The sequence below is a fragment of the Zeus faber genome, assembly GCF_960531495.2.
Source record: "Zeus faber genome assembly, chromosome: 2".
Lineage (NCBI taxonomy): Eukaryota > Metazoa > Chordata > Actinopteri > Zeiformes > Zeidae > Zeus > Zeus faber.
The window spans coordinates 20,839,859-20,859,265 of NC_137189.1; the positions used below are offsets into that span (position 1 = coordinate 20,839,859).

General features: G+C 44.4%; 1 protein-coding gene across 1 annotated transcript; it reads right to left on the reverse strand.

Annotated features, from left to right (window-relative positions):
• Positions 1-406: 406 nt before the first annotated feature.
• tmem214 (transmembrane protein 214) lies at positions 407-18,115 on the reverse strand. Its single transcript, XM_079996938.1, has 17 exons — positions 17,902-18,115; positions 14,935-15,119; positions 14,361-14,511; positions 13,838-13,972; positions 12,603-12,685; positions 12,404-12,509; positions 10,977-11,058; positions 9,264-9,365; positions 8,949-9,090; positions 8,485-8,576; positions 8,228-8,276; positions 8,032-8,136; positions 3,370-3,487; positions 2,929-3,025; positions 2,600-2,768; positions 1,867-2,018; positions 407-1,391 (listed from the first exon to the last, which is right to left on the reverse strand). Exons 1-17 carry the CDS (start codon positions 18,041-18,043, stop codon positions 1,265-1,267), a joined length of 2,037 nt encoding a protein of 678 aa, XP_079853064.1. The 5' UTR covers positions 18,044-18,115; the 3' UTR covers positions 407-1,264.
• Positions 18,116-19,407: the final 1,292 nt, after the last annotated feature.

Consider the following 19,407-nt stretch of genomic DNA (forward strand, 5'->3'; position numbering starts at 1 on the left):
GCTCTACCAACTGAGCTATCGAAGGGGACGAGGAACTCCGTAGTTGTATTTTGATACTAAGGTAAACGGATGTAAATAATTTGGCTGACAAGTTGTCGACTTAAAAACAAGCCACACCTTGCCTCATAAAATACCCAAATGCTTCGTGTGTTAATGAAGATGGAGAGCCGTCCAGGGCTTTTTGTTTTTGAAGTCTCCGGAGAAAGGTGGTTAAGAAACGATTTGATTTGTTGAATTTGACAGACTATTGGAGGGGCTGTGCAGAACTGGAGCTTACACTGGAGAAGCCGTACATACACGACTAGAATAATTCCAACGGCCACATAACCTGGGCGAGGCAGTCGGGAAAAATCTTTCACAGTGCAATAACCGTGATGCGCGATCAACGGACATAAAGGAACTAGAGCAGGGTTGAAGACTTTATTACAAATCATTCACATGAATAGGTAACAAATTAACACTCTGGGTCCGTCCATACAACACTTAATGAAAAGAGTGGGTGGAGCGGCGTGGATGAAGCAAGATGGCGCACAGAGGAAAGGGTCTTTAAGAACACGAGGGATGCCGCAGCGATCGTTCGCGGTTTCTGTGTTCCGCTTGGCTCATTACCTGGCGGGACAGAGGGCGAGGGAGGAGACAAGAGATGTGGGCGGGGTCACGGTCCATCGACCTGGTGTCTGGGCTTCATTCACATTGACTGTCCAGCAGGCGGCAGCCTGGGCTTGATGCGCGCGCGCGCACACACACACACACACACACACACACACACACACACACACACACACACACACACACACACACACACACACACACACACACACACACACACACACACACACACACACAGGTCTGACACTTGAGCAGGTCTTCACAGAAAGTGGCTCACCTGTATCTAAAAATAAATCTACAAACGCAAATCCTCTAGAAATGACATAAACGTATTGCCTCTATTTTTAAAAGGTGAGCGGTTTCAAATCGGTGGTAGAAAAACTCAGGGGGTGAGGGACGTGGTCGGCATCCTGCATTTGAGAAAAAGGGCCGGTAGAAAAAAACCCCCCCGATAAAAACAGCATGCGGATCGGCCGAAACGGGACAGCGGAGGAGTCTTTCCAGCGACCTTCAGAGAACCCCCTGTCCGACCGCAGCCTGGAACAAGTGTATTTATGTGTATATACAGTGTTGGGTTTGGGTGCAGGTGGAGGCGTGTCTGTGTGTGTGTGTGTGTGTGTGAGTGTGTGTGTGTGGCGAGCGGCCGTCAGCTCCGTCACGCTCTCGTCAGGAGCTCCTGTGCCCAGGTGGCGATGGCTGAGGTGGTGTGCTGGAGCAGGTGCCACGTGGAGTTGGTAAAGGACGCGGCGTGGTTCTGGAGACACGATGCCGTCACTTCCCCACTGGTGGAGGGGAGAAGAAAATAAAATTTAAAAAAAAGGGTCTGACAACTGTGTATTGGTCATGATTAGGCAATTTTTTTTTTTAATTAAAAATGTCCCTTAAACTATCGATAAAATAAATAACACATCATTTCATGTTTCTCCGACAAGAACAATTCTTTATTTTAAGGGACGGACGGCAAGACTAGTTACGTCATTTTTCCGAGAGGTAATTCAAAACAGCTCTACCATTTTACTTTTACAAAGTACACACAGCCCCGTCTATCTATATAATGTATATTTAATATGGAAAAAGGGGAAAGGTTTGAAATGTCTGACGCGCCCACAACAGCCAGAGGGTTCTGAGCCGACACAGAAGCCCCATCGCCGTGCGGTCACACCGCCGGCAACGACAGCTGATTGGCTTCGCGCCGCAGCCCCGTCTCCGGGCGGTGTGACCCGGCACCAGGAATGTGGAACACGTGGAAGCACTGACTTGCAGGAGTCTTGCAGGCTGGTCCAGGCCCACTGCAGCAGCTCAGAGGCGTAGGCCAGGGCGGGCAGGATGTAGTTCTGGTGGAGAAAGAGCAGCAGCTCCTTCAGGTACGCCAGCGCCTGGAACACGCTGTCCGGAGTGTTGGTGCTCACCTGCACCAAGACACAGACACAGACACACATGAAAACCCTGCGACACGTAGGAGCAGTTTCACGGAGACAGATTGAGCTCATCTCAGACTTAATCACTTTTCATCTGGAGTAACTGAAATGGCCTTTCTCAGTCATGGTTTCAAATAGTCTCAGACTCAAAAAAAATCTGATTTCCAGAAGGAAGATTAGAGCCAGTCTGGCCAGAGGCAGGCTTATTTATTTATTTGGCACATTCTGCGTAGGAGTGTGCGTGCAGTCGCATGCCGCACTTGCTTTCAATAATATCAAGCTCACTCTCTCATAAACATTTTGGCTGCCTGCTCCAAACACCATGAAAACCCCTCTTCTTGTATGATCAATTCATTTTTGAGAAATTCTGTATTTTATATAAATATATTTTTCAACAGAATAGGGGCAGTACTCTGGGAACACATTTTTCCATACTCGCTTTTCTTTATTCCATACTCCTACAGAGCTGGAAATGACTAAAATACTGCATACTTTCCCATACTGCATAGGAACCCCCGAGTTTAGTCCTGATTTAGATAAAAGCGCCCCGTAGTGTAAGTACAAAGCCGCACCCATTCCAGAAACAGCGGCGTGTTCTCGCTGAGCCACAGTATCAGGTCGTTAGTCCTTTCCGAGACGACGATGGCAGCAGATTTCGCCTTCTCCGCCCCCTGCTCCATCAGCGGGCCCAGGATGCGAACGCTCTCCGAGTAGTAGTAGGGAGTGTTCGTCTCCAACCAGCTAACCAGACGAGATCAGTCACAACACACAAATGAAATGTATTAAAAAGAACGACAAAAGAAAAAATAAGCCCAGACCTGGTTTGTGACCAGAAAAGGAAGCGAAAGGCCAAAGCAGGTTGTCTCGGCTTTGAGAAGCCGGTTTGCGCCGCCTCACACACCTGAAGCCCTGCTTGGAGTAGACCGTCACTTTGCTCCAGGCCTGCTGCGACACAGCCGTCAGCCCAGAGCTGTGGAGGTACCGGGCTGTGGTGGAGTCTGCACGCACACGCACGCACACACACACACGCACACACACACACGCCTATTTAAATGATATATCAATTTACATTCAGTATGGGTCCCAGATTTCCCCAGTGACTGGTGGGACCACAGCAATGCAGCACAGTAAATGCTTTACAGAATGCATTCTGTGCTCAGTCTCAAAAATAGTCACTAACACAACAGTATTAGAAAGAAAGATAACATATCAAATGTAGGATACAGTATTAAATCGTGCGGTACTGTAAGAGATTGCAAATATCAAATTGTTGTCTTCAGAATCAAGAGCTGCTTTCAGAATCTCTTTCAAGCCCAAGGTTCACAATGCCGGCGGGACCAACCTGCGAAGGAGTTGTGGAACCGGACGTCGTGAGCGATGAAGCCGGCGGCGAACACCAGCAGCGCCATGAGCAGCCTGGACCAGGGGAAGCCACGGCCGCGCATCTTCACCTGGAGATTCTGCCACCAAAAAGATGAATGACATACTAACAAGCACTAATCACAACCGGGGGGGGGGGGGGGGGATTTATTTTTTACTTCTTTTGGGATTCTCAGTGTGAGAAATATGAGGTGTGAGCCTGTGAACTGGTCAGTATGTGTGATTGTTACGGTCAAAGCGTAGGACTTGGCAGCTCTGTAATCGGTATTAAGATATTATAAAAAATAGGTCACTGCTGGATGCCGTTGTTTTGTCACATGGATTGGAGCCGATGCACGGAGTAGATCCTCGAGGGCAATCTCTCACTGACCATAGAACGTTAGCATCGCGCCTTCTACACGTTTTGACATCACTATGGAGATCATGCATTTAGGTTCTTTTTGTGATGGTGCCATGTTTCGTAACGTTGCTGAGTAGTTTAGAACGTCACTACAAGTCAGATTCCACTCCAGCATCCACTGAATGATGCTATGTTTGTAAAAACGTTTCTACAATACGAGTAACACATTATTTGTGGAGAAACATATTTATGGTTCTGTTCTTTGCATTTAAAAATTCTTAACAGATTTGTGAATTAATTATTATTCTATAATATTTTTCCATTTGTATTTTTTAGGGGTCCAGCACAAAGTTGTACTTATTTTGGGATTCTCAGTGTGAGAAATACAATGTGTGGCGTGTGATCTGGTTGATATGTATGAGTCTCATGGTCAAAGCATGATAGTTGGCAGCTCTCAAAACATTTTATTACAATACAATTTTAGTCATGCAAGTAATAACCTGGAAGCCGCAACTTAATTACCAGACAATTCGCACCACGTCCAAATCCTCCATCTGCTTCCTCACTACAAGCAACAACTAACGGTTGAGGTGTCGTTAGAACCGGACACGTGGAGCGTGTGTGTGTGTGTGTGTGTGTGTGTTTGTGTGTGAGCGAGCGTGTGTGTATATTTGCATTACCTGCTTGATGTTTGCGGGGTGTTCCGTTTGATATTTTATTCTTTTACCCTTTTTTAGAATATAAACACACTAGAGTCGAAAACAGTCCAAAATATATTCCTTGTTTGTGTCAGCACACATGGAGTTCGATTGCAGCTCCACAGCAACGGGTCAGAATTGTGTCCGTTTTATTTTAGTCCCAAAAGTTTAAGAAGTTGATGAAATGTCTCTGAGGGACATGCAGTGTTTAATCTCTTTGAATGGAACCGTGTTGTTGGGAACGTCCACACAGTGATTTCCTTCTACAGAGACGCCGTGAGGCAGGACTCCGTGGACTATAGGTAGTAGACAGCTGCCTTCTCATTTTTAGGATAAACTCATTACACGCAACAAGTGTATCCTTGTATTAGTAATTCTGCGTGTCAGCAGGACTCACCGCATAATTACATGAGTTAACGCTGCGTTCAATGGAAACTCGGAAAATGTTACTCGTTTTAGACGTAATGCTGATGTAAAGAGGAGCAACAGAACAAACTGATGCTACGTTCGATAGGAACTCAAAAATGTGAAATTGGTGTCGATAATGGTGTATTGCTGCCTGCAGATATTATCATCATCATCATCATCATCGTAATGAGTGGGACAGAACATCATAAACGTCTATGGAAGCGCTGAAAACAAGTTCTATATTATTATTTTAATTGTTGGGAAACCTGTGACAATTTGGTAGTGAATGCTGAAAACCGGGGGCAGAGCGGACTCGAACTCCGGCAGTACCCGGCGCTCCCTCGCTCCAGCAGCGAGCTGCTCGGGTTTTCAACATTCACTTCCAAATTGCCCCAGTTTGTGCTCCGACTCAAAAAATTGCGGCCGCAATGTTTTGCTCTGGCTTGCTTGTCCCCACCCCCAGCCCGACATAAGCGGTTCTTGGTTCTAGTCCAGCGGGAAAGTGGTGCCGCTCTGGAACCGGTAACAGTGAACCACTGAAAGAGCCAACTAACTCCTCATACAAAACTATTTTACACAATGTTCAAGGACTCCTGCCTCATGCAGAAGACATTAAATATGATCCACGGTTTATGGAATGAGATATAATTTGTGTAACAGGAACATGGTTAACAGCAGATGAAATCCCCAGAATCCATTCATCTGCCAGGGGGTTCTCCTTTCACAGCAAACCAAGATGCATTTCTTATGATGACAGAGAGCCCATGTTTGCTGAACTGGAAAAGCAGCAGCGTGGTGGTGTTGGAGTGTACTCCAAAATTGATCTAAAAACCCATATCATAGCTTCACCGTTTGTTAATAACTAGACTACCTGATAGATTTTGGGAGATTTAAATGAAAATCTCTTTAATGCATGTTGTGTTCACAATGTTCTGCAGCAAGGATATTCTAAATTGGTAAAATAATCACCTTCTGAAAATGGCACACTAATTAATCATGTATACATTGATGTTAAGGTAACGCCAACATACTTTAGCTACCACGACAGTATTTTAATTCATATTTCTCAATGATAATGGCCGTTGCTATAAATTAGGGGGGCACCTGAGAGAAGGGCGTTCAATATAAGTGCCATTTGCAATTAATTAGGCATTATCCGTTGTTTTAAATAGAGCTAAATAACAATTATCAATGATGTATGAAATTCATTTCTATATATAGTTGACTTGTTTGAGAGACATCATCTGCTCAGCATAGATGACATCATCTCCATTTTGAACTACCTCACAAACACCAAGGACGATTGTCCTTTGTGATGTTGTCCTTTGTGAGGAATATGCACAAACTGACAAGAAATGCATAAGTGCCGAGAAGAACAGTTTGAAACACAAATCAGGCGAGATGGCAGAAGTCTGGCCAATAAATCTTGCGATAATGATAACGGCATTTTGCACGGTATCACTCCCATCAAATTTCCAAGAAAACTCAAATATACTTGTTTTTTTTACTTTTGCCTGAAAACCTCCCGTGAAGAATATCACAGTGGTGTCGTCTTTTCGTCTGCGAAGTAAGCAACATTTTTGCAAGCAGCCAACAAGCAACCACCGGTGAAGCTGTGAAATGTTCGCAAGAGTTTGAGTAAGTTAACATGTTATTTGTGGTTAATGGGGGGGTTTCCAGTTTACGTTGTGTAGCAGTACATTAATTATCGTTTATTTCCGTTTTTTGGCTCGTTTTCACATTGGTGCAATTGTTGCAATTCACCTGGACCTTGTGCATTGCTGCCTGCAGCTATATTTAGGGGCCCAGTGCGCCCAAGTGCGGGAACCATATTGTCTTCGCTCAGATTATTATTATTATTATTTAATCTTCTAGTCCTTCTGTGGCTGAAAGTGCCTGGCGCCCAGAAACCGTGAAATCCACAGACACCAAACTTGGAAGACGGGTTCAAAATGTTCCCAAACTAGGAAACACAAAAAACGGGATTAATCTGCCAGATGATAGTGCTATAACAAACACTTCTTCTATTTCCATTTCTAATAATTTATGAACCGCTGGTCAGAGACACAAAGTTCTTGTGTCCATGGATGCCTTGGGTTATGCCGGGTCTATTAGGCACAGCACCGCCAATTTTCATCATTACAGATTTTTTCGCCATTTGGAGTTTTGTCCAAAACGTTTTCTAACTCCCTACAATTTTGGTCAAATATTCACCAAACTTGGACCACAGCATGTCTGGACTGCCCAAATGCAATGAATTCAATGGACGTTTGCTACACCCCATAGTTTGGCCACAATCAATTTTCACATATTTTACATAATTTGCCATAACTCATAACTCAACGCATTTGGCTATCGTCCAATTTGGTAGATATGTGCAGGATATGTACTCTGGCACTGTGGAAATCTGCCGTTGTTTGGTCAATAAGTGGCGCTATGGCAATCGTATAACTATCAATGGTGATCTCATTCGGCGCCCATCTGCGTCATGATTTTTCCGCCATTTAAAATTTAGCCCAAAATATATTTTTGTAACTGGAACTCAAATACAGGTACTTCTCACTTAAAGGCCTGCCTGTTTAACGACTGTTCAGACTTACGACCAGTCGGTCACAGCTTCAGAATCATTTTGATGGTACACTGAATTGTAATATGGAGATGGTACCCCTTTAATTTCCACCCCCCCGAAACGGCTGTTCTTGCACCATGTTATATTTGCATTTGTAACACAGACTGTTATTGAAACGTGACCAATACGATGCAAATTTGTCCGGTAAAATAAGATACTTTTCGGACACCGGACCGAGTTTTAAGACGGTGGTAATTGCACTTAGAAACTGAAGGGGGCAGTTGATCCCATTGTTGCCATTGGTGCAATTGTTGTGACTAACCTGGAGCCCCATGCATTACTACCTCCAGCTATATTTACGTTATTATATATATTTGTTAATTATGAGACAGAATTTCACCTATACATCTTCAGGATTTGACTAAATCTACTGACAAACATACCTGCAATATGATACAGCAGAAGAGTACAAGCAGTAGGATTTGTGTTTGATTTAAATGACAGAACGTTCACTATACTTTAAATGTGGAGAGAAAGCAGATTTAAATCAAAACATAGTGAATTCAACTTCAAAAGGTGTGAATGTTTTGATCGTGTGTTTTGTCTTACGTGGCACAGAGTGTTGCACTCCACCAGGTCCTGGGACTCTGTGTCCCTCATCTCCTCGTTGGTCACTCTGAAGGACTGGATGGTCTCTTGAAGGTTCTTACGAAGCTAAATGCCACAACCAGAAACATACCTTGTCAAATAGGACGAGCACCGGCCCATAAACAACAACAATTAGGACTTGTAAAATAAATGGGACCTTTGGTGGCAGGACGCTCCAAGACTTCAACAGGTGGTTCAGCAGTAGGCTGGGGAAGGAGGAAGAGATTGGTACAGTATTTGTCTCCAAAAGTGCACGTGGCTTTTGTTTTAGACCTATTTCCTGTATTTCCAGACGCAGAAAGTTCAGGTCATCCCAGATTTGTTACAGTTTCCTTAAATTCAGTTGAAAAAGCTTCATAATCAAATTGGAATTGGAGGCAGGTTTTAAATCAGTGTGTGAACAGATCTCCTGACCTGGACTGGGGTAAGTGTTTGGTGTACAGCTGCCTCCACACTCCTAGAGACTGGACATCCACACACAGGCACTCTGTCATGCTGCTTAGCAGCTGGAACACAGAGAAAGACTATTTTCAAATGACAATTCATGAAATCGAAACTCAAAGTTCCGATGATCTTAATGTGTTCTATGCTAAATGCTTAAGTTAGGGTTCATTATGGTTACAATATTTAACAGACACTCCGCAACATTTTTTCAATTTTCAAGGAATTGACGCAAAAAAATATAACCATTTTTCAATGGGAACTTTATTAAACTAAAAAACTTTATTACGTTACGATTAAAAAAAACAAAAAAAAAAACTAGAGGCTATATCACAGGTTTTCAATAATCGCATATTTTTTCCCCCTCTAAGGACTTAAAATTTCTCAGGAGGAAATTAAAGCACCTCAAGGACCTGGTAAGCCCCCGTGCGTCTTACCTCTCTCTTCATGTCGTCTGGGCAGTGCGGCGTGGCCCGGGACAAGAACGAGGGCAGGTACGTGTGCAAAGTGCTCTCAGGCTTGGCGCCGAACGCTAGGACTTTGAGGCGTGGGTACAAGCGCCTAAGCTGCTCCTGCAGACTACATGTTAAGAAAACAAAGAAATTATTGATTTCAGTTTAATCAAACTAGTAAAAAAAAAAAAAATATTAACTTAAAATGATTATTACTGTTTGAGAAACACTTAACATTTATATTTTTGCATTCCCCTATATCCCTTTTCAAACATCTCAATGTGTATAGTTTATCCTTACCCTGACGACAAGGCATTCTTGGGCATGAAGGCAAAGTCCAGCAGGGGGAAGAACTCTTTAGGTCCCATGATGCCAAATCCCTTTGTCAGGTTAGCATGAAGCCTGGCCACGACAAACAAATAAGTGATGGGAAACGGATTGGCAAAATGCAAAGCAAGACGTAGGACACGCGCGCGAGCGCTTGAAAGTTTGTGAACCCCCCAGTCATGGTCACTGTTTTTGTGAAAAACATTAAAATAACCTTTTTAAACATACATCCATATCCCAATTTTACAAAGCACACCTTCCAAACAATGGACACACACACACACACAAAGAGATATATTTTCATTATTTAATTCAACAAAGGTGGTTTATTTCACACAAACTGAAAATTTAACATGTGCAAAAGTATGTGAAGCCTCTTATTAGTTGCTTGTGGCTCCTCCTTTCGCAGCCATTACTTCAACCAAACCTCTTCTGTAACCACTAACCAGTCTCTTGCATCTGCTTATGGGAATTTTTGCCCACTCCTCCTTGCAGAACCCAGCCAGAGGTTGGAGGGACATCTGGTATGTACCAACTTCTTCAGGTCTTGCCACAACATTTCAGTTGGATTAAGGTCCGAACTTTGACTGGACCAATCCTGAGTGGGAATCCTCTTTCTCTGAAGCCATTCCTTTATAGTTTTGCTGGAATGCTTTGGGTCATTGTCTTGTTGCATAATCCATTTTCGTCCCAGCTTCAACTCCCTGACCGATGGCAGGAGATTCTGGTCAAGAATTTGTTGATACGCTTGAGAATACATGCCTTGGATAATATGGAGTCGTCCAGGTCCAGAAGCAGAAAAGCAGCCCCAGACCTTCACATTTCCACCACCATGCTTCACTGTTGGGAGGAGGTTCCTTTCTTCAGGCAGCTTTGGTTTTTTTTGAGAGCAGAGGCTTCCTTCTAGCAACCCTCCTATGAATGTCATGGCTATTCAATTTACGTCTGATTATAGACGCATGCACATTTGTCCCAGATGCTGCCAGAGAGGTCTGCAACTCTCTAGAGGTGATGTGTGGGTTGGCCTTTACCTGATTTATTATTATTCTGGTTCTTCTAGGTTATAGTTTTGATGGGCGTCAACTTCTAGGCAGAGTTGCGGTCATGTTGAAGGCCCTCCATTTGTAAATTATTTGTCTTACAGTGGATGGATGGAGCTGGAATCGCTTGGCGATGGTCTTATAGTCCTCCCCAGACTGATGGGCCGTCACTACCCTCTTCTTCATGTCCTCGGATATCTCCTTTCCTCTCGGTATTGTTGATTTGTATGGGACCGCAGTGGTTTGGTTGGTTTCCTCTCTCTTTTAATTATTGCAGGCGTTTCCCAAGGATCTCTCATTTCATTGGTCTGCTTAAATGATTAATTTAGCACCCAAATGTGTGTTACCTGCTTGACTTAACCAATGCAGCTGGAGGTTCACTTACTTTTGCACATACACTAATTCCATGTTTCATGTAGTTTTTGGGCTACTTAAACAAGTCACACTAAACTAGTACATGCAATTGAAGTCACACTAAACAAGTACATGCAATTGATAAACATATCTGACGTTTCATACATAAAAACTGGTGATGATAAAATAAGGAAATCATGGTAAAACAACAGAAACATCTAAACTGCTCAAGGGGTTCACATACTTTCAAGCAGCACTGTATATAAAGAAAAGGCTTTACAAATTGACTTACAACAGCAGTCTCTCCAGATAAGAAATGGCGTAGGAGGAGAGGGATTTGGTCCCCAGCACAGGGAGCATGATGCCTAGCCACACTGAAACACAAACAACGGCCTGGTCATGTCACACGACACATCACTTCCAGGTGTTAATGTCCGACTTTGCCAGTTTTTTCTCCCAGTTCCATCCTGTTCGGGAGGCTTTGAGTTATAAACGACACAGTCAAATATGGATCAAGGCGATGAAGAGAAATTTACTGAGCAGCCGTGGGAACTTATCATCTATGAACATATTATCCAGCGGGCAGAAATGAACACGCTCCAGTTGGGCGTCAAAATGCTCCTACCAGCCCCCGTCAGCTTGAATGTTTTGCGAACCATTCTCACTGATCGGGCTCGGATCAATTTCCTGCTCCTCGTCGCCTCAGTCTGCAAAAATAGCTTACAACGCTGGTGTAGAAAGTCTCCAAACTCCATCTCCAATTGGCCTTAGACAATTCTTTGCAACCATCATACAGAAAAAACGAAAACTGGCAAAACATGCTGATCTAAAGCGTCAAAGCAATCCAAAATCTGCACATGGGTTGAAGCTGGTTGGACCTGTCCAATAATCTCCCCTCTGAGTGGTGGACTGTGGTGGATAGTATTCAAGCTTCTGATTGGCAGAGTGTGACATCACTAATTGTGACATAAAAGCCAGGTGAGAAACAACACATTTATCTCATTGTCAGCGACAACAAACTAGGTTTTAAATATGTAAAAACAAATTAGTTTCTTATTATTTGCCGTTGAATTCTCGAGGGGACGGACCATTAAATTAGAAAAATTTATATACACATCGCCCAAGCCTAGAGCATGCTGACCACAGTAGGGTGAAAAAGATCTAAAAACAGAATAAGAACAATAAAAAAATAAAATAAAAAAAAAACACCGGTGAATGGAAGTCTTTGTGTCAAGAAATGTGACCGTTTAACACGAGACAAGGTGTTCCGAGCTTGAACTCGACAAACGGCATCTAAATGAGTCAAATTGTGTCCTCTCTTGCTTTAGGGCCATCACACACTTTTGAACACAGAGACTGTTATGTAATCACAGGGAATCTACCACGCCCCCCCCTCCAACAGACACTGACTTCAGTGTGACGCAATTTTGCCATCTGAGCCTCTCCACATGCCAGGGAAAAGCCCCCCCCCCCCCCCCCCCCCCCGACGGCGCCCGAGAGCATCTGTCTGGCCAACATATGGTTGGCAGCCCCACCCCCATCGTGCACGGTTGCTTCATTAACACCCTGACCCAGCAGAATTTCACCACAGCGTTTTGTGGTGAAAGTGGGTGATAGGAAAGAGAGGAAGAACACCAGCCGCAGATTGGTCATGTTAAAATGTACTTTTGTGAGAGTGTTTATATGTATGAACAAAGTGCTTGCACAACAGGAAGTCACCTCGTAATCCTTGGCTGAGGTCATAAAATCCGGCTTGGCCCAAAGCCCACATGATGGTCAGACACTTGGCTGGCCGATTTTGGACCGACCGCAACAGTTCCAGGTACTAGAGAGAGGGCGGTGAAGATATTAGTTGATAGATATTAATAAGGGATACTTACAAGACTCAAGGTCAAGCGTGCACACAACACGCACACACCTCAGCCAGGTTTTGCGTGGCTATTCGTGGCTTGTCCAGCAGGATTGCCTGAAGACAAAGTCTGTATCCATGCAAGGGCTCTCCTGAGAACACAGGAGGGAATAAACAAACATGAGTTAAGCACTTTGACGGGACACTATGGCTACGTTCATACTGCACGTACACACCCTTAGTGCTCAATTCGGATTCATTGCTCAGATCAGATGTTTTTGTTTGGCTGGTGACATTATTTATTTATTTTTAAATGTGGCCAATATCAATTCCAGTGTGAACAGGTCACAGTCCTGAACTGCGGCACGCTGTCATACAGAAGTGAAAATGGCACGCAAATGCACCCGGTGGTTGTCGGGCAGCTTGGGATGGCGTACCTCTGCTCAAGCACATGGATGAAAGCCTTAAAACCAGGCAGGGGCGCAGTGCTTTTTTTTTGTTTTGTGCAATAAGGACATTTAGTAAAATAAAATCATAATGTGCGCAAATTGCACCCCAAATGCTACCTGAAATCACACACACACACAATCACACACACACACACACACACACACACACACACACACACACACACACACACACACACACACACACACACACACACACACACACACACACACACACACACACACACACACACACACACACACACACAAAATGTGGCGAGTGCGGGTGCCCCCTGGCCGGGTTGGTCTATTTATTTGTTATTTATTTTCCCTCCCCACGCTGTGTACGCTGCTCAAAGGTGGCGGGCGGGTGTGGTGCAGTTGCCGTGGTGGGGGTGGCTGTGGTGCACGCTCACTCTGCTCCATGTCCCGAAGACGGGGGCGGAATTCCGAGTATATTCCAGAAACACTTGGGTACTTTTTTTCCTGTCCCCGGTGCATGAACATTTTGTGTGTTGCAGTCCAGTCCGTGATAATAAAAGGTTGGCAACCCCTGCTCGAGAGTGACGTAAAAGTCGCATGAATTCCGATTTGACTTCAGGGTGAGGTCGCATTCCAAAATAAATAAATAAATAAATAAATCAGACCAGTATCTGATTTAGGACCACGTATGAAAGTGGCCCAATTCCAAATTGAAAAGACCAGATTCCATGTGATTTGTGTTGTTCACACTGTCATGAAAAAAACCCAGACTGGATCACATCTGAACAGAACAATTGGACTTGGGCCACTTTGCTTTGCAGTATAGCCTATGTCAATGTTCACGGCAACGCAGCAAAAAATGGCGTCTCCGCCTACCCGTCTGTCTGTCCAGCTCCCTGAGCATGGTGGTCACACAGTGGTCAAAGAAGTCTGGCAGACTGTCGCTGCATCGCCCAATCAGGCCCTTGATGATGCCCCTCAGCTCCTTTCCCGCAAGACAGTATGGGTAGTCTGCAGACAAAAGATACAAGATGAGAATCGATGGATGGATAGAAGTGTTGAGTGACCTCTCCATTTCATAGTGCATCATTGAAAGTTGTACTTCGTTGCTTAGGGATGTCAACAATACACCAGTGCATCAATTGAACATTATGAATCAATTGATGCAATGTTCCAGTGCGATTAAAACCCATCTACAGCAGAAAAGAAGAATTGAGCAATTCATCTAATTAAAAGAGTTTGAAAAAGACGTTTCCATCTTTTGACCCGGGTTCGGATCCAACTTGAAAGATAAAAGCTATAAGCTGTGGAGCACATCTCAGTGAGCTAGCTTTAGAGGAATGTAAATATTGCTCTTGAAAAAGGGATTACTGGTGGCTACTGTAGGGAAAGGACTGACCATGGGCATAGGCGCTGAGTGTGGGTTCGCTCTCTGGCGCAGTCAGCTTGTGGTTCAGGTATCCTGCTAGGTCTTTCACCCAGACTGATCGGCTTTCTGGAAAGAGAGTCTGACTGCGAGCCAACTGCTGTTTCAGCTCTGCGACGTCCAACTAAAAGTGAAGGAATAGGAGGCTGAGTGAAAACAACCCACAGCGGTGCACGCTAAAACAAATCACCCATTATGCCAAGACGATAGTGTGATGAGCCATGTGATCTCCAATTCGCCACGGTACGGATTGGGCCCAGGCTTTTATGCGTGGGTGTAAAGTTACTTTAAGCATGTTATGCTCAATAATGCTGAAGACCGGCAATGTTAACCATTTTGGTTTTTGAGTCATTTCCAATGTATCTTTTGTCAAATCACAAAGCAACATTGGTTTACAAATTGGTCAGTCCACAGGCTAAGGTTGTGCTTTAATCTTACAATAGTTCCAGAGCCGTTGCCCTCATACAATTCTATGTAGGACGCGGCAATATAAGAAGGTTAACATTAAGACTGAGGGAAGCCCGAGCGATCCCTCCCAAGAACTCACTGCTTTGAAGGCCTCCTCGAGGGTCCTGTGGGTGGTGGCCGTGAGCGTGCTGACAGGGCTGGGCTTCTTGGCGCTCGCTGGCTTCTTGTTTGAAGCCTCGGCCGGTGGCGGAACCTGCTCCTTGTTCTGTTTCTTTCCGATTTTCTCAAAGCCATCGAACACGGTCTCGGACATCTTCAGAGGTGCTTAAGGTGAAAAAAGAAAGGCGGCGGATGATCAACCTTTCTGCAGAGCTTCGTGTACGCAGCTTAGTTTAACGATCACATTGGCGTGATGGCCCAATGTGATCTAGTCGTATTGTCCTCCCCCAAAAAAATAAAAATAGCTTTCATTCTCTCCTCCCTTAAAGCACTCAACTCTCTTCACAATCCCACCCCCTCTGTGGTTTGCTTGAGGGGTTATGATGTAAGACACCATTTATGCAACACTTATTGCTATTTAGGCATGTAGTTAAGCAATAGAAAGCTTTTAAGCCAAACGCTATGATGACCAAAGGGATTTGAACTACTAAAGTCAGTCAGAGTGGTCATTTGCAAATAGACGTTTCATAGAGGGACACCTGCCCCTACACACACACACTAACATGTGTAGATAGCAACAGGTGCTACCAGTAGCTCAAGGATCATTCTATACACCGCATGTTAACCCGAGAGCTACATCTATAGCTGCTCTCCGTGTGCGCACACATTTGAGCCTTTAGGGTAGCGGTACATTGCATTGAGATGACACCAACACAACCATATTCAAATATCTTCTCGCACTGTCGGCACCTCAAAAGCAGAAATAATTATCACTGAAGGGCCTCTGATCTATAATAAGGCTATAATCGCGTGGCCTTCCTCGCTAATAGCCATTCACAATTTTCGACTGAAGCCGTACAGCTAGACTCTGGACCGGGCATCGGTATCCATGTACGGCACGCTGTTCTTCCGCGGTCGGAAGCAAGTCTTCATGCTTGGGGTGGTTCGGGGCACGCTCAGGACTCAGGCAGGGTTTGTAATCTTAAACAGCTTAGTGAGCACTAAGGCAGCTTGGTGCCCAGGGGCTCGAGGGGAAACAGGGAGGTTAGCAGTGAGGCAATAAGCGGAAGCAGGACAATGACCACGAAGGCTGACATTGTAAGTCGTGACTATTAAGGTAGTTTGGGGTGTCAGCTGTGGAAAGACACAATGTTTTTCCTAAAAATACATACCTCATGCATTTAGCTAATGTGTTGTTTAAATATGTAAAAGTAATTACCCCGTAAACCCACATTGTTTCTGTACCTAGAGCTAGGCCTAGGTTGACTGGGGTAATAAAGTGTTGCTTGTTTAACCTGAAGCATATTTGAGGGAACACGGCAATTTGCAATGTTTTAACTAGAAACATTTGCACTGAAACATAGCACAAACTGAAACGGGTCACATTCTACTGTGTGGTTCACTATTTGCATACTGTATGGTTAGTGGTCAGAAATAGCTTGATGACCAACTCTTAAAAGCAAAGAAGAGCACCGGAAAACGGTTCGCACGACGCTAATGCAATCAGTGGGTTTTTTCTGTGAACAAACACTACCCTTTACGCTTCAAAAAAAAAAATAATAATAATAATAATAAAATGGTCCTTAATTTATCCCCATCCTCCTTCCTGGCAAAAATGAGGTTACTATTGTAAAAGAAAGACAGACTTTGTACTGGCTATATCAGTAATCTGATAACAGCGCCATGCACAAACAACGAAGCGGTCAAGAGCGCCTGTCCATAATAAATGAGTGGCCATCATCTTGAACAAGTGGTGTTTTTGAGGTTATATCCACAGGTTTACTGGTAATGACTCCTGTCCCAACACCAGTCTTCTGAGGGTAGTTGACGTGTGTTCAGAGCGTCTCCCTTCCACAGTTTGCCAATCCCCATGATCACAAGTGTTTTTAAGTGCATGTAAAACTATTAAGGGACGCCCAGTGGGGATCACTGGAGCTGTCACAACGATTACTTAATCGCCCCATCACTAATAACTGAGCAAACTGTCAAGTCAAGGGAACTTTAAACCAGTGTTAGAATGCTCTAAATATATATTTAACATTAATTAGGTGCATTTTCATCTGATGGGTTGAGGAAAGTTAAACGTTGATCCCAATTATTTATATGACAAGTGTCCCGTAATCTCTCATGATTGTTGCAGCCCTAATCACCACAAATTATATTCGTGCGATTTGCATTTTGCTTTCAACACCGTTTTGCAATCTTATGATTTTAAGACAACTTTAACAGCCACTGAATGAACAAACGCATTAGCTGGCGTCTAATGGAGGCCGTGTTTTGTTAAGTATTATTGACTTTCAAAGTTACAAACAAATGAATAACATCAAACACAGATCACCCTCACCTTGCACCGGGCACCTTGCACCTGTGGCAGCTGCCACTGTGGGGCAGGTTATATTTAGGTACAACGGTTCATTTTTAGACTCTGGTTTATTCCAATTTTCTATTCTCAACTTGACATTTTTGGTGGCGGGGCAAACTTTCTGTTTTTAATTATTTACTGTGATCGCCTATTTGTTCTGAGGTGTGATGCTGTGACGCCACAACCCCCCCCCCCCCCCCCCCCCCCCCGGAGTTGGATAACGTGTCTGCCTATCTGCCTGTCTGCCTGCCTGCCTGCCTGTCTGTCTGTCTGTCTGTCGTGCGACAAGACGCAGCAAACTGCGCGTCGTGATGACGTCCCTCTGTTGACGCCAGTGATTAGCTAGCTTAGCTGGCTGCTAGCGGTTGAAAACGTAATAAAGCACTATTCACTATATAAGAACCGCCGACAAATGGCTGCGATAGCTTGTGCTAAGATGGTCAAATTGGCTGTGCGCCCCATAGCGTCAACGCAACGTTAGCTTTGGCTTTGGCTTTAGCTTTAGCAACCGCCAGCGTTGGAGCGGCTATGGATGTGGGTGACGCGGCTCAAGCGCACCGCCCGCCGGGCCGTTCTTCCACTTACGCCGCGACAGCAAGTTGGATTCGGTCAGAGCTTTCCTTCCGCCGTCACCGGATTTACTGTCGGGTTTCCTCCCCGAGCCGCTGTTCTTCTTCCCCTTCTTCACGACCTCCCACTTGCCCGCGGAGCCATTATTCGAAGCCATGGTTGCGGCGCTGCGTCGGTTGTGGGATCCGTGACTTCCTGACGCCTCAAATCGTCCCCGTGCCACGTCGCCTTGTCGGCGTGACGTCACACCTCCTGCGGACCAGCGGTTCCCAAGCTGGGACCCGGGGCCCCGACCCCGCCCAGGAGTCCGTCCAGGGGGTCCCCAGCAAAATGATTCCGTTAAACGTCACCGTGATTTTATTTATAAGGCGTTAGCGCCGGGAGAGAACGTACAATAATGGCTGTTTTGATCATATATCAATAAAAGAAAAATCTTCTCAGACTTAAGACATGAGACTCGTTGGTCTAATAACATTTCAAATTCAACCCACATATCCTGTCCAGACTGTTTACATATATATATTTTTTTATTTCGACTATTAAAAGATGTTTTTATGCGACTGTGCATCAACAGGTTATTAAATAACAAAAGAACCCTTTGACAGACGATCGAACTTGAGATTTTTTCAACAACGATGAAAGCTGCTTTTCTTCATTTTTCTTTCAAAATATCTTATAAACAAAGAAAAGGCACAAGTTGCAATAAGTGCAACTCACTAAATATATAACGGAATGAATGTGTGTTTGTCTCAATGGGACTGTAAACCAGACTTGGGTTCTAAAGCCCACTTTACACCTAAAACGACAAAACCGGAACACCATTCATTCCTATGGAGATCCTCGCACTCGAAAAGCTGTGACGCACCGCGGTGCGGGATTTCTGCGTTCGATCGGGGCTCGGAAATGTGTTCAAAACTTTCAACTCATGGGTCAAGAGTCTGTCCGACAGTACGAGCGAAAGTGGCGAAAAGTTCTTTTTTTTTTATTGGAACTGGGCTTAAAACTAAGTAAATAAGACATGTCAAACAATGACGTTGTTGATGTTGGATGTCACCATATTCACTATCAATTCATCTCTTTATGTAAGTGAATTGTGTGCATTTTATTTTTGTTCTCTGCAAACAGAAGTCCTCACTTAACGACCAACCTGTTTAGCGACCGTTCACTTGCGACCAACTCGCTGACCAGGCTGTATTGTACGCTGCGTACAAGACCGTGGCGTGAGCGCTGCGTGCACGGTGTCTCAGCGCCAAGGATCTCATCGCGCACCACCCTTTATACACTATATACACAATATACACTTTATATACTATATACACTATATATACACTATATACACTATATACACAATATATAGTATGTGTATATAGTATATATACTAAATACACTGTATACACTATATACACTGTATACACTGTATACATCTGATCTCATCACTGTTCTCACCCTCGTTCCCGCAGTCTGTCAGTATTCACCACACTAGCGTTCGCAATGGCCACGCCCCCTGACCGTGAAATAACA

Bases quoted from the DNA above. Each gene is read 5' to 3' on its own strand.
- tmem214 (XM_079996938.1), bottom strand. From the start codon at position 18,043: ATGGCTTCGAATAATGGCTCCGCGGGCAAGTGGGAGGTCGTGAAGAAG. The intron at 9,366-10,976 runs GTAAGTCAATTT...TGTCGTGGCCAG, and splicing joins TATCTGGAGAGACTGCTGTT to GCTTCATGCTAACCTGACAA. The intron at 3,488-8,031 runs GTAAGACAAAAC...TTTTGGTGGCAG, and splicing joins AGTGCAACACTCTGTGCCAC to AATCTCCAGGTGAAGATGCG.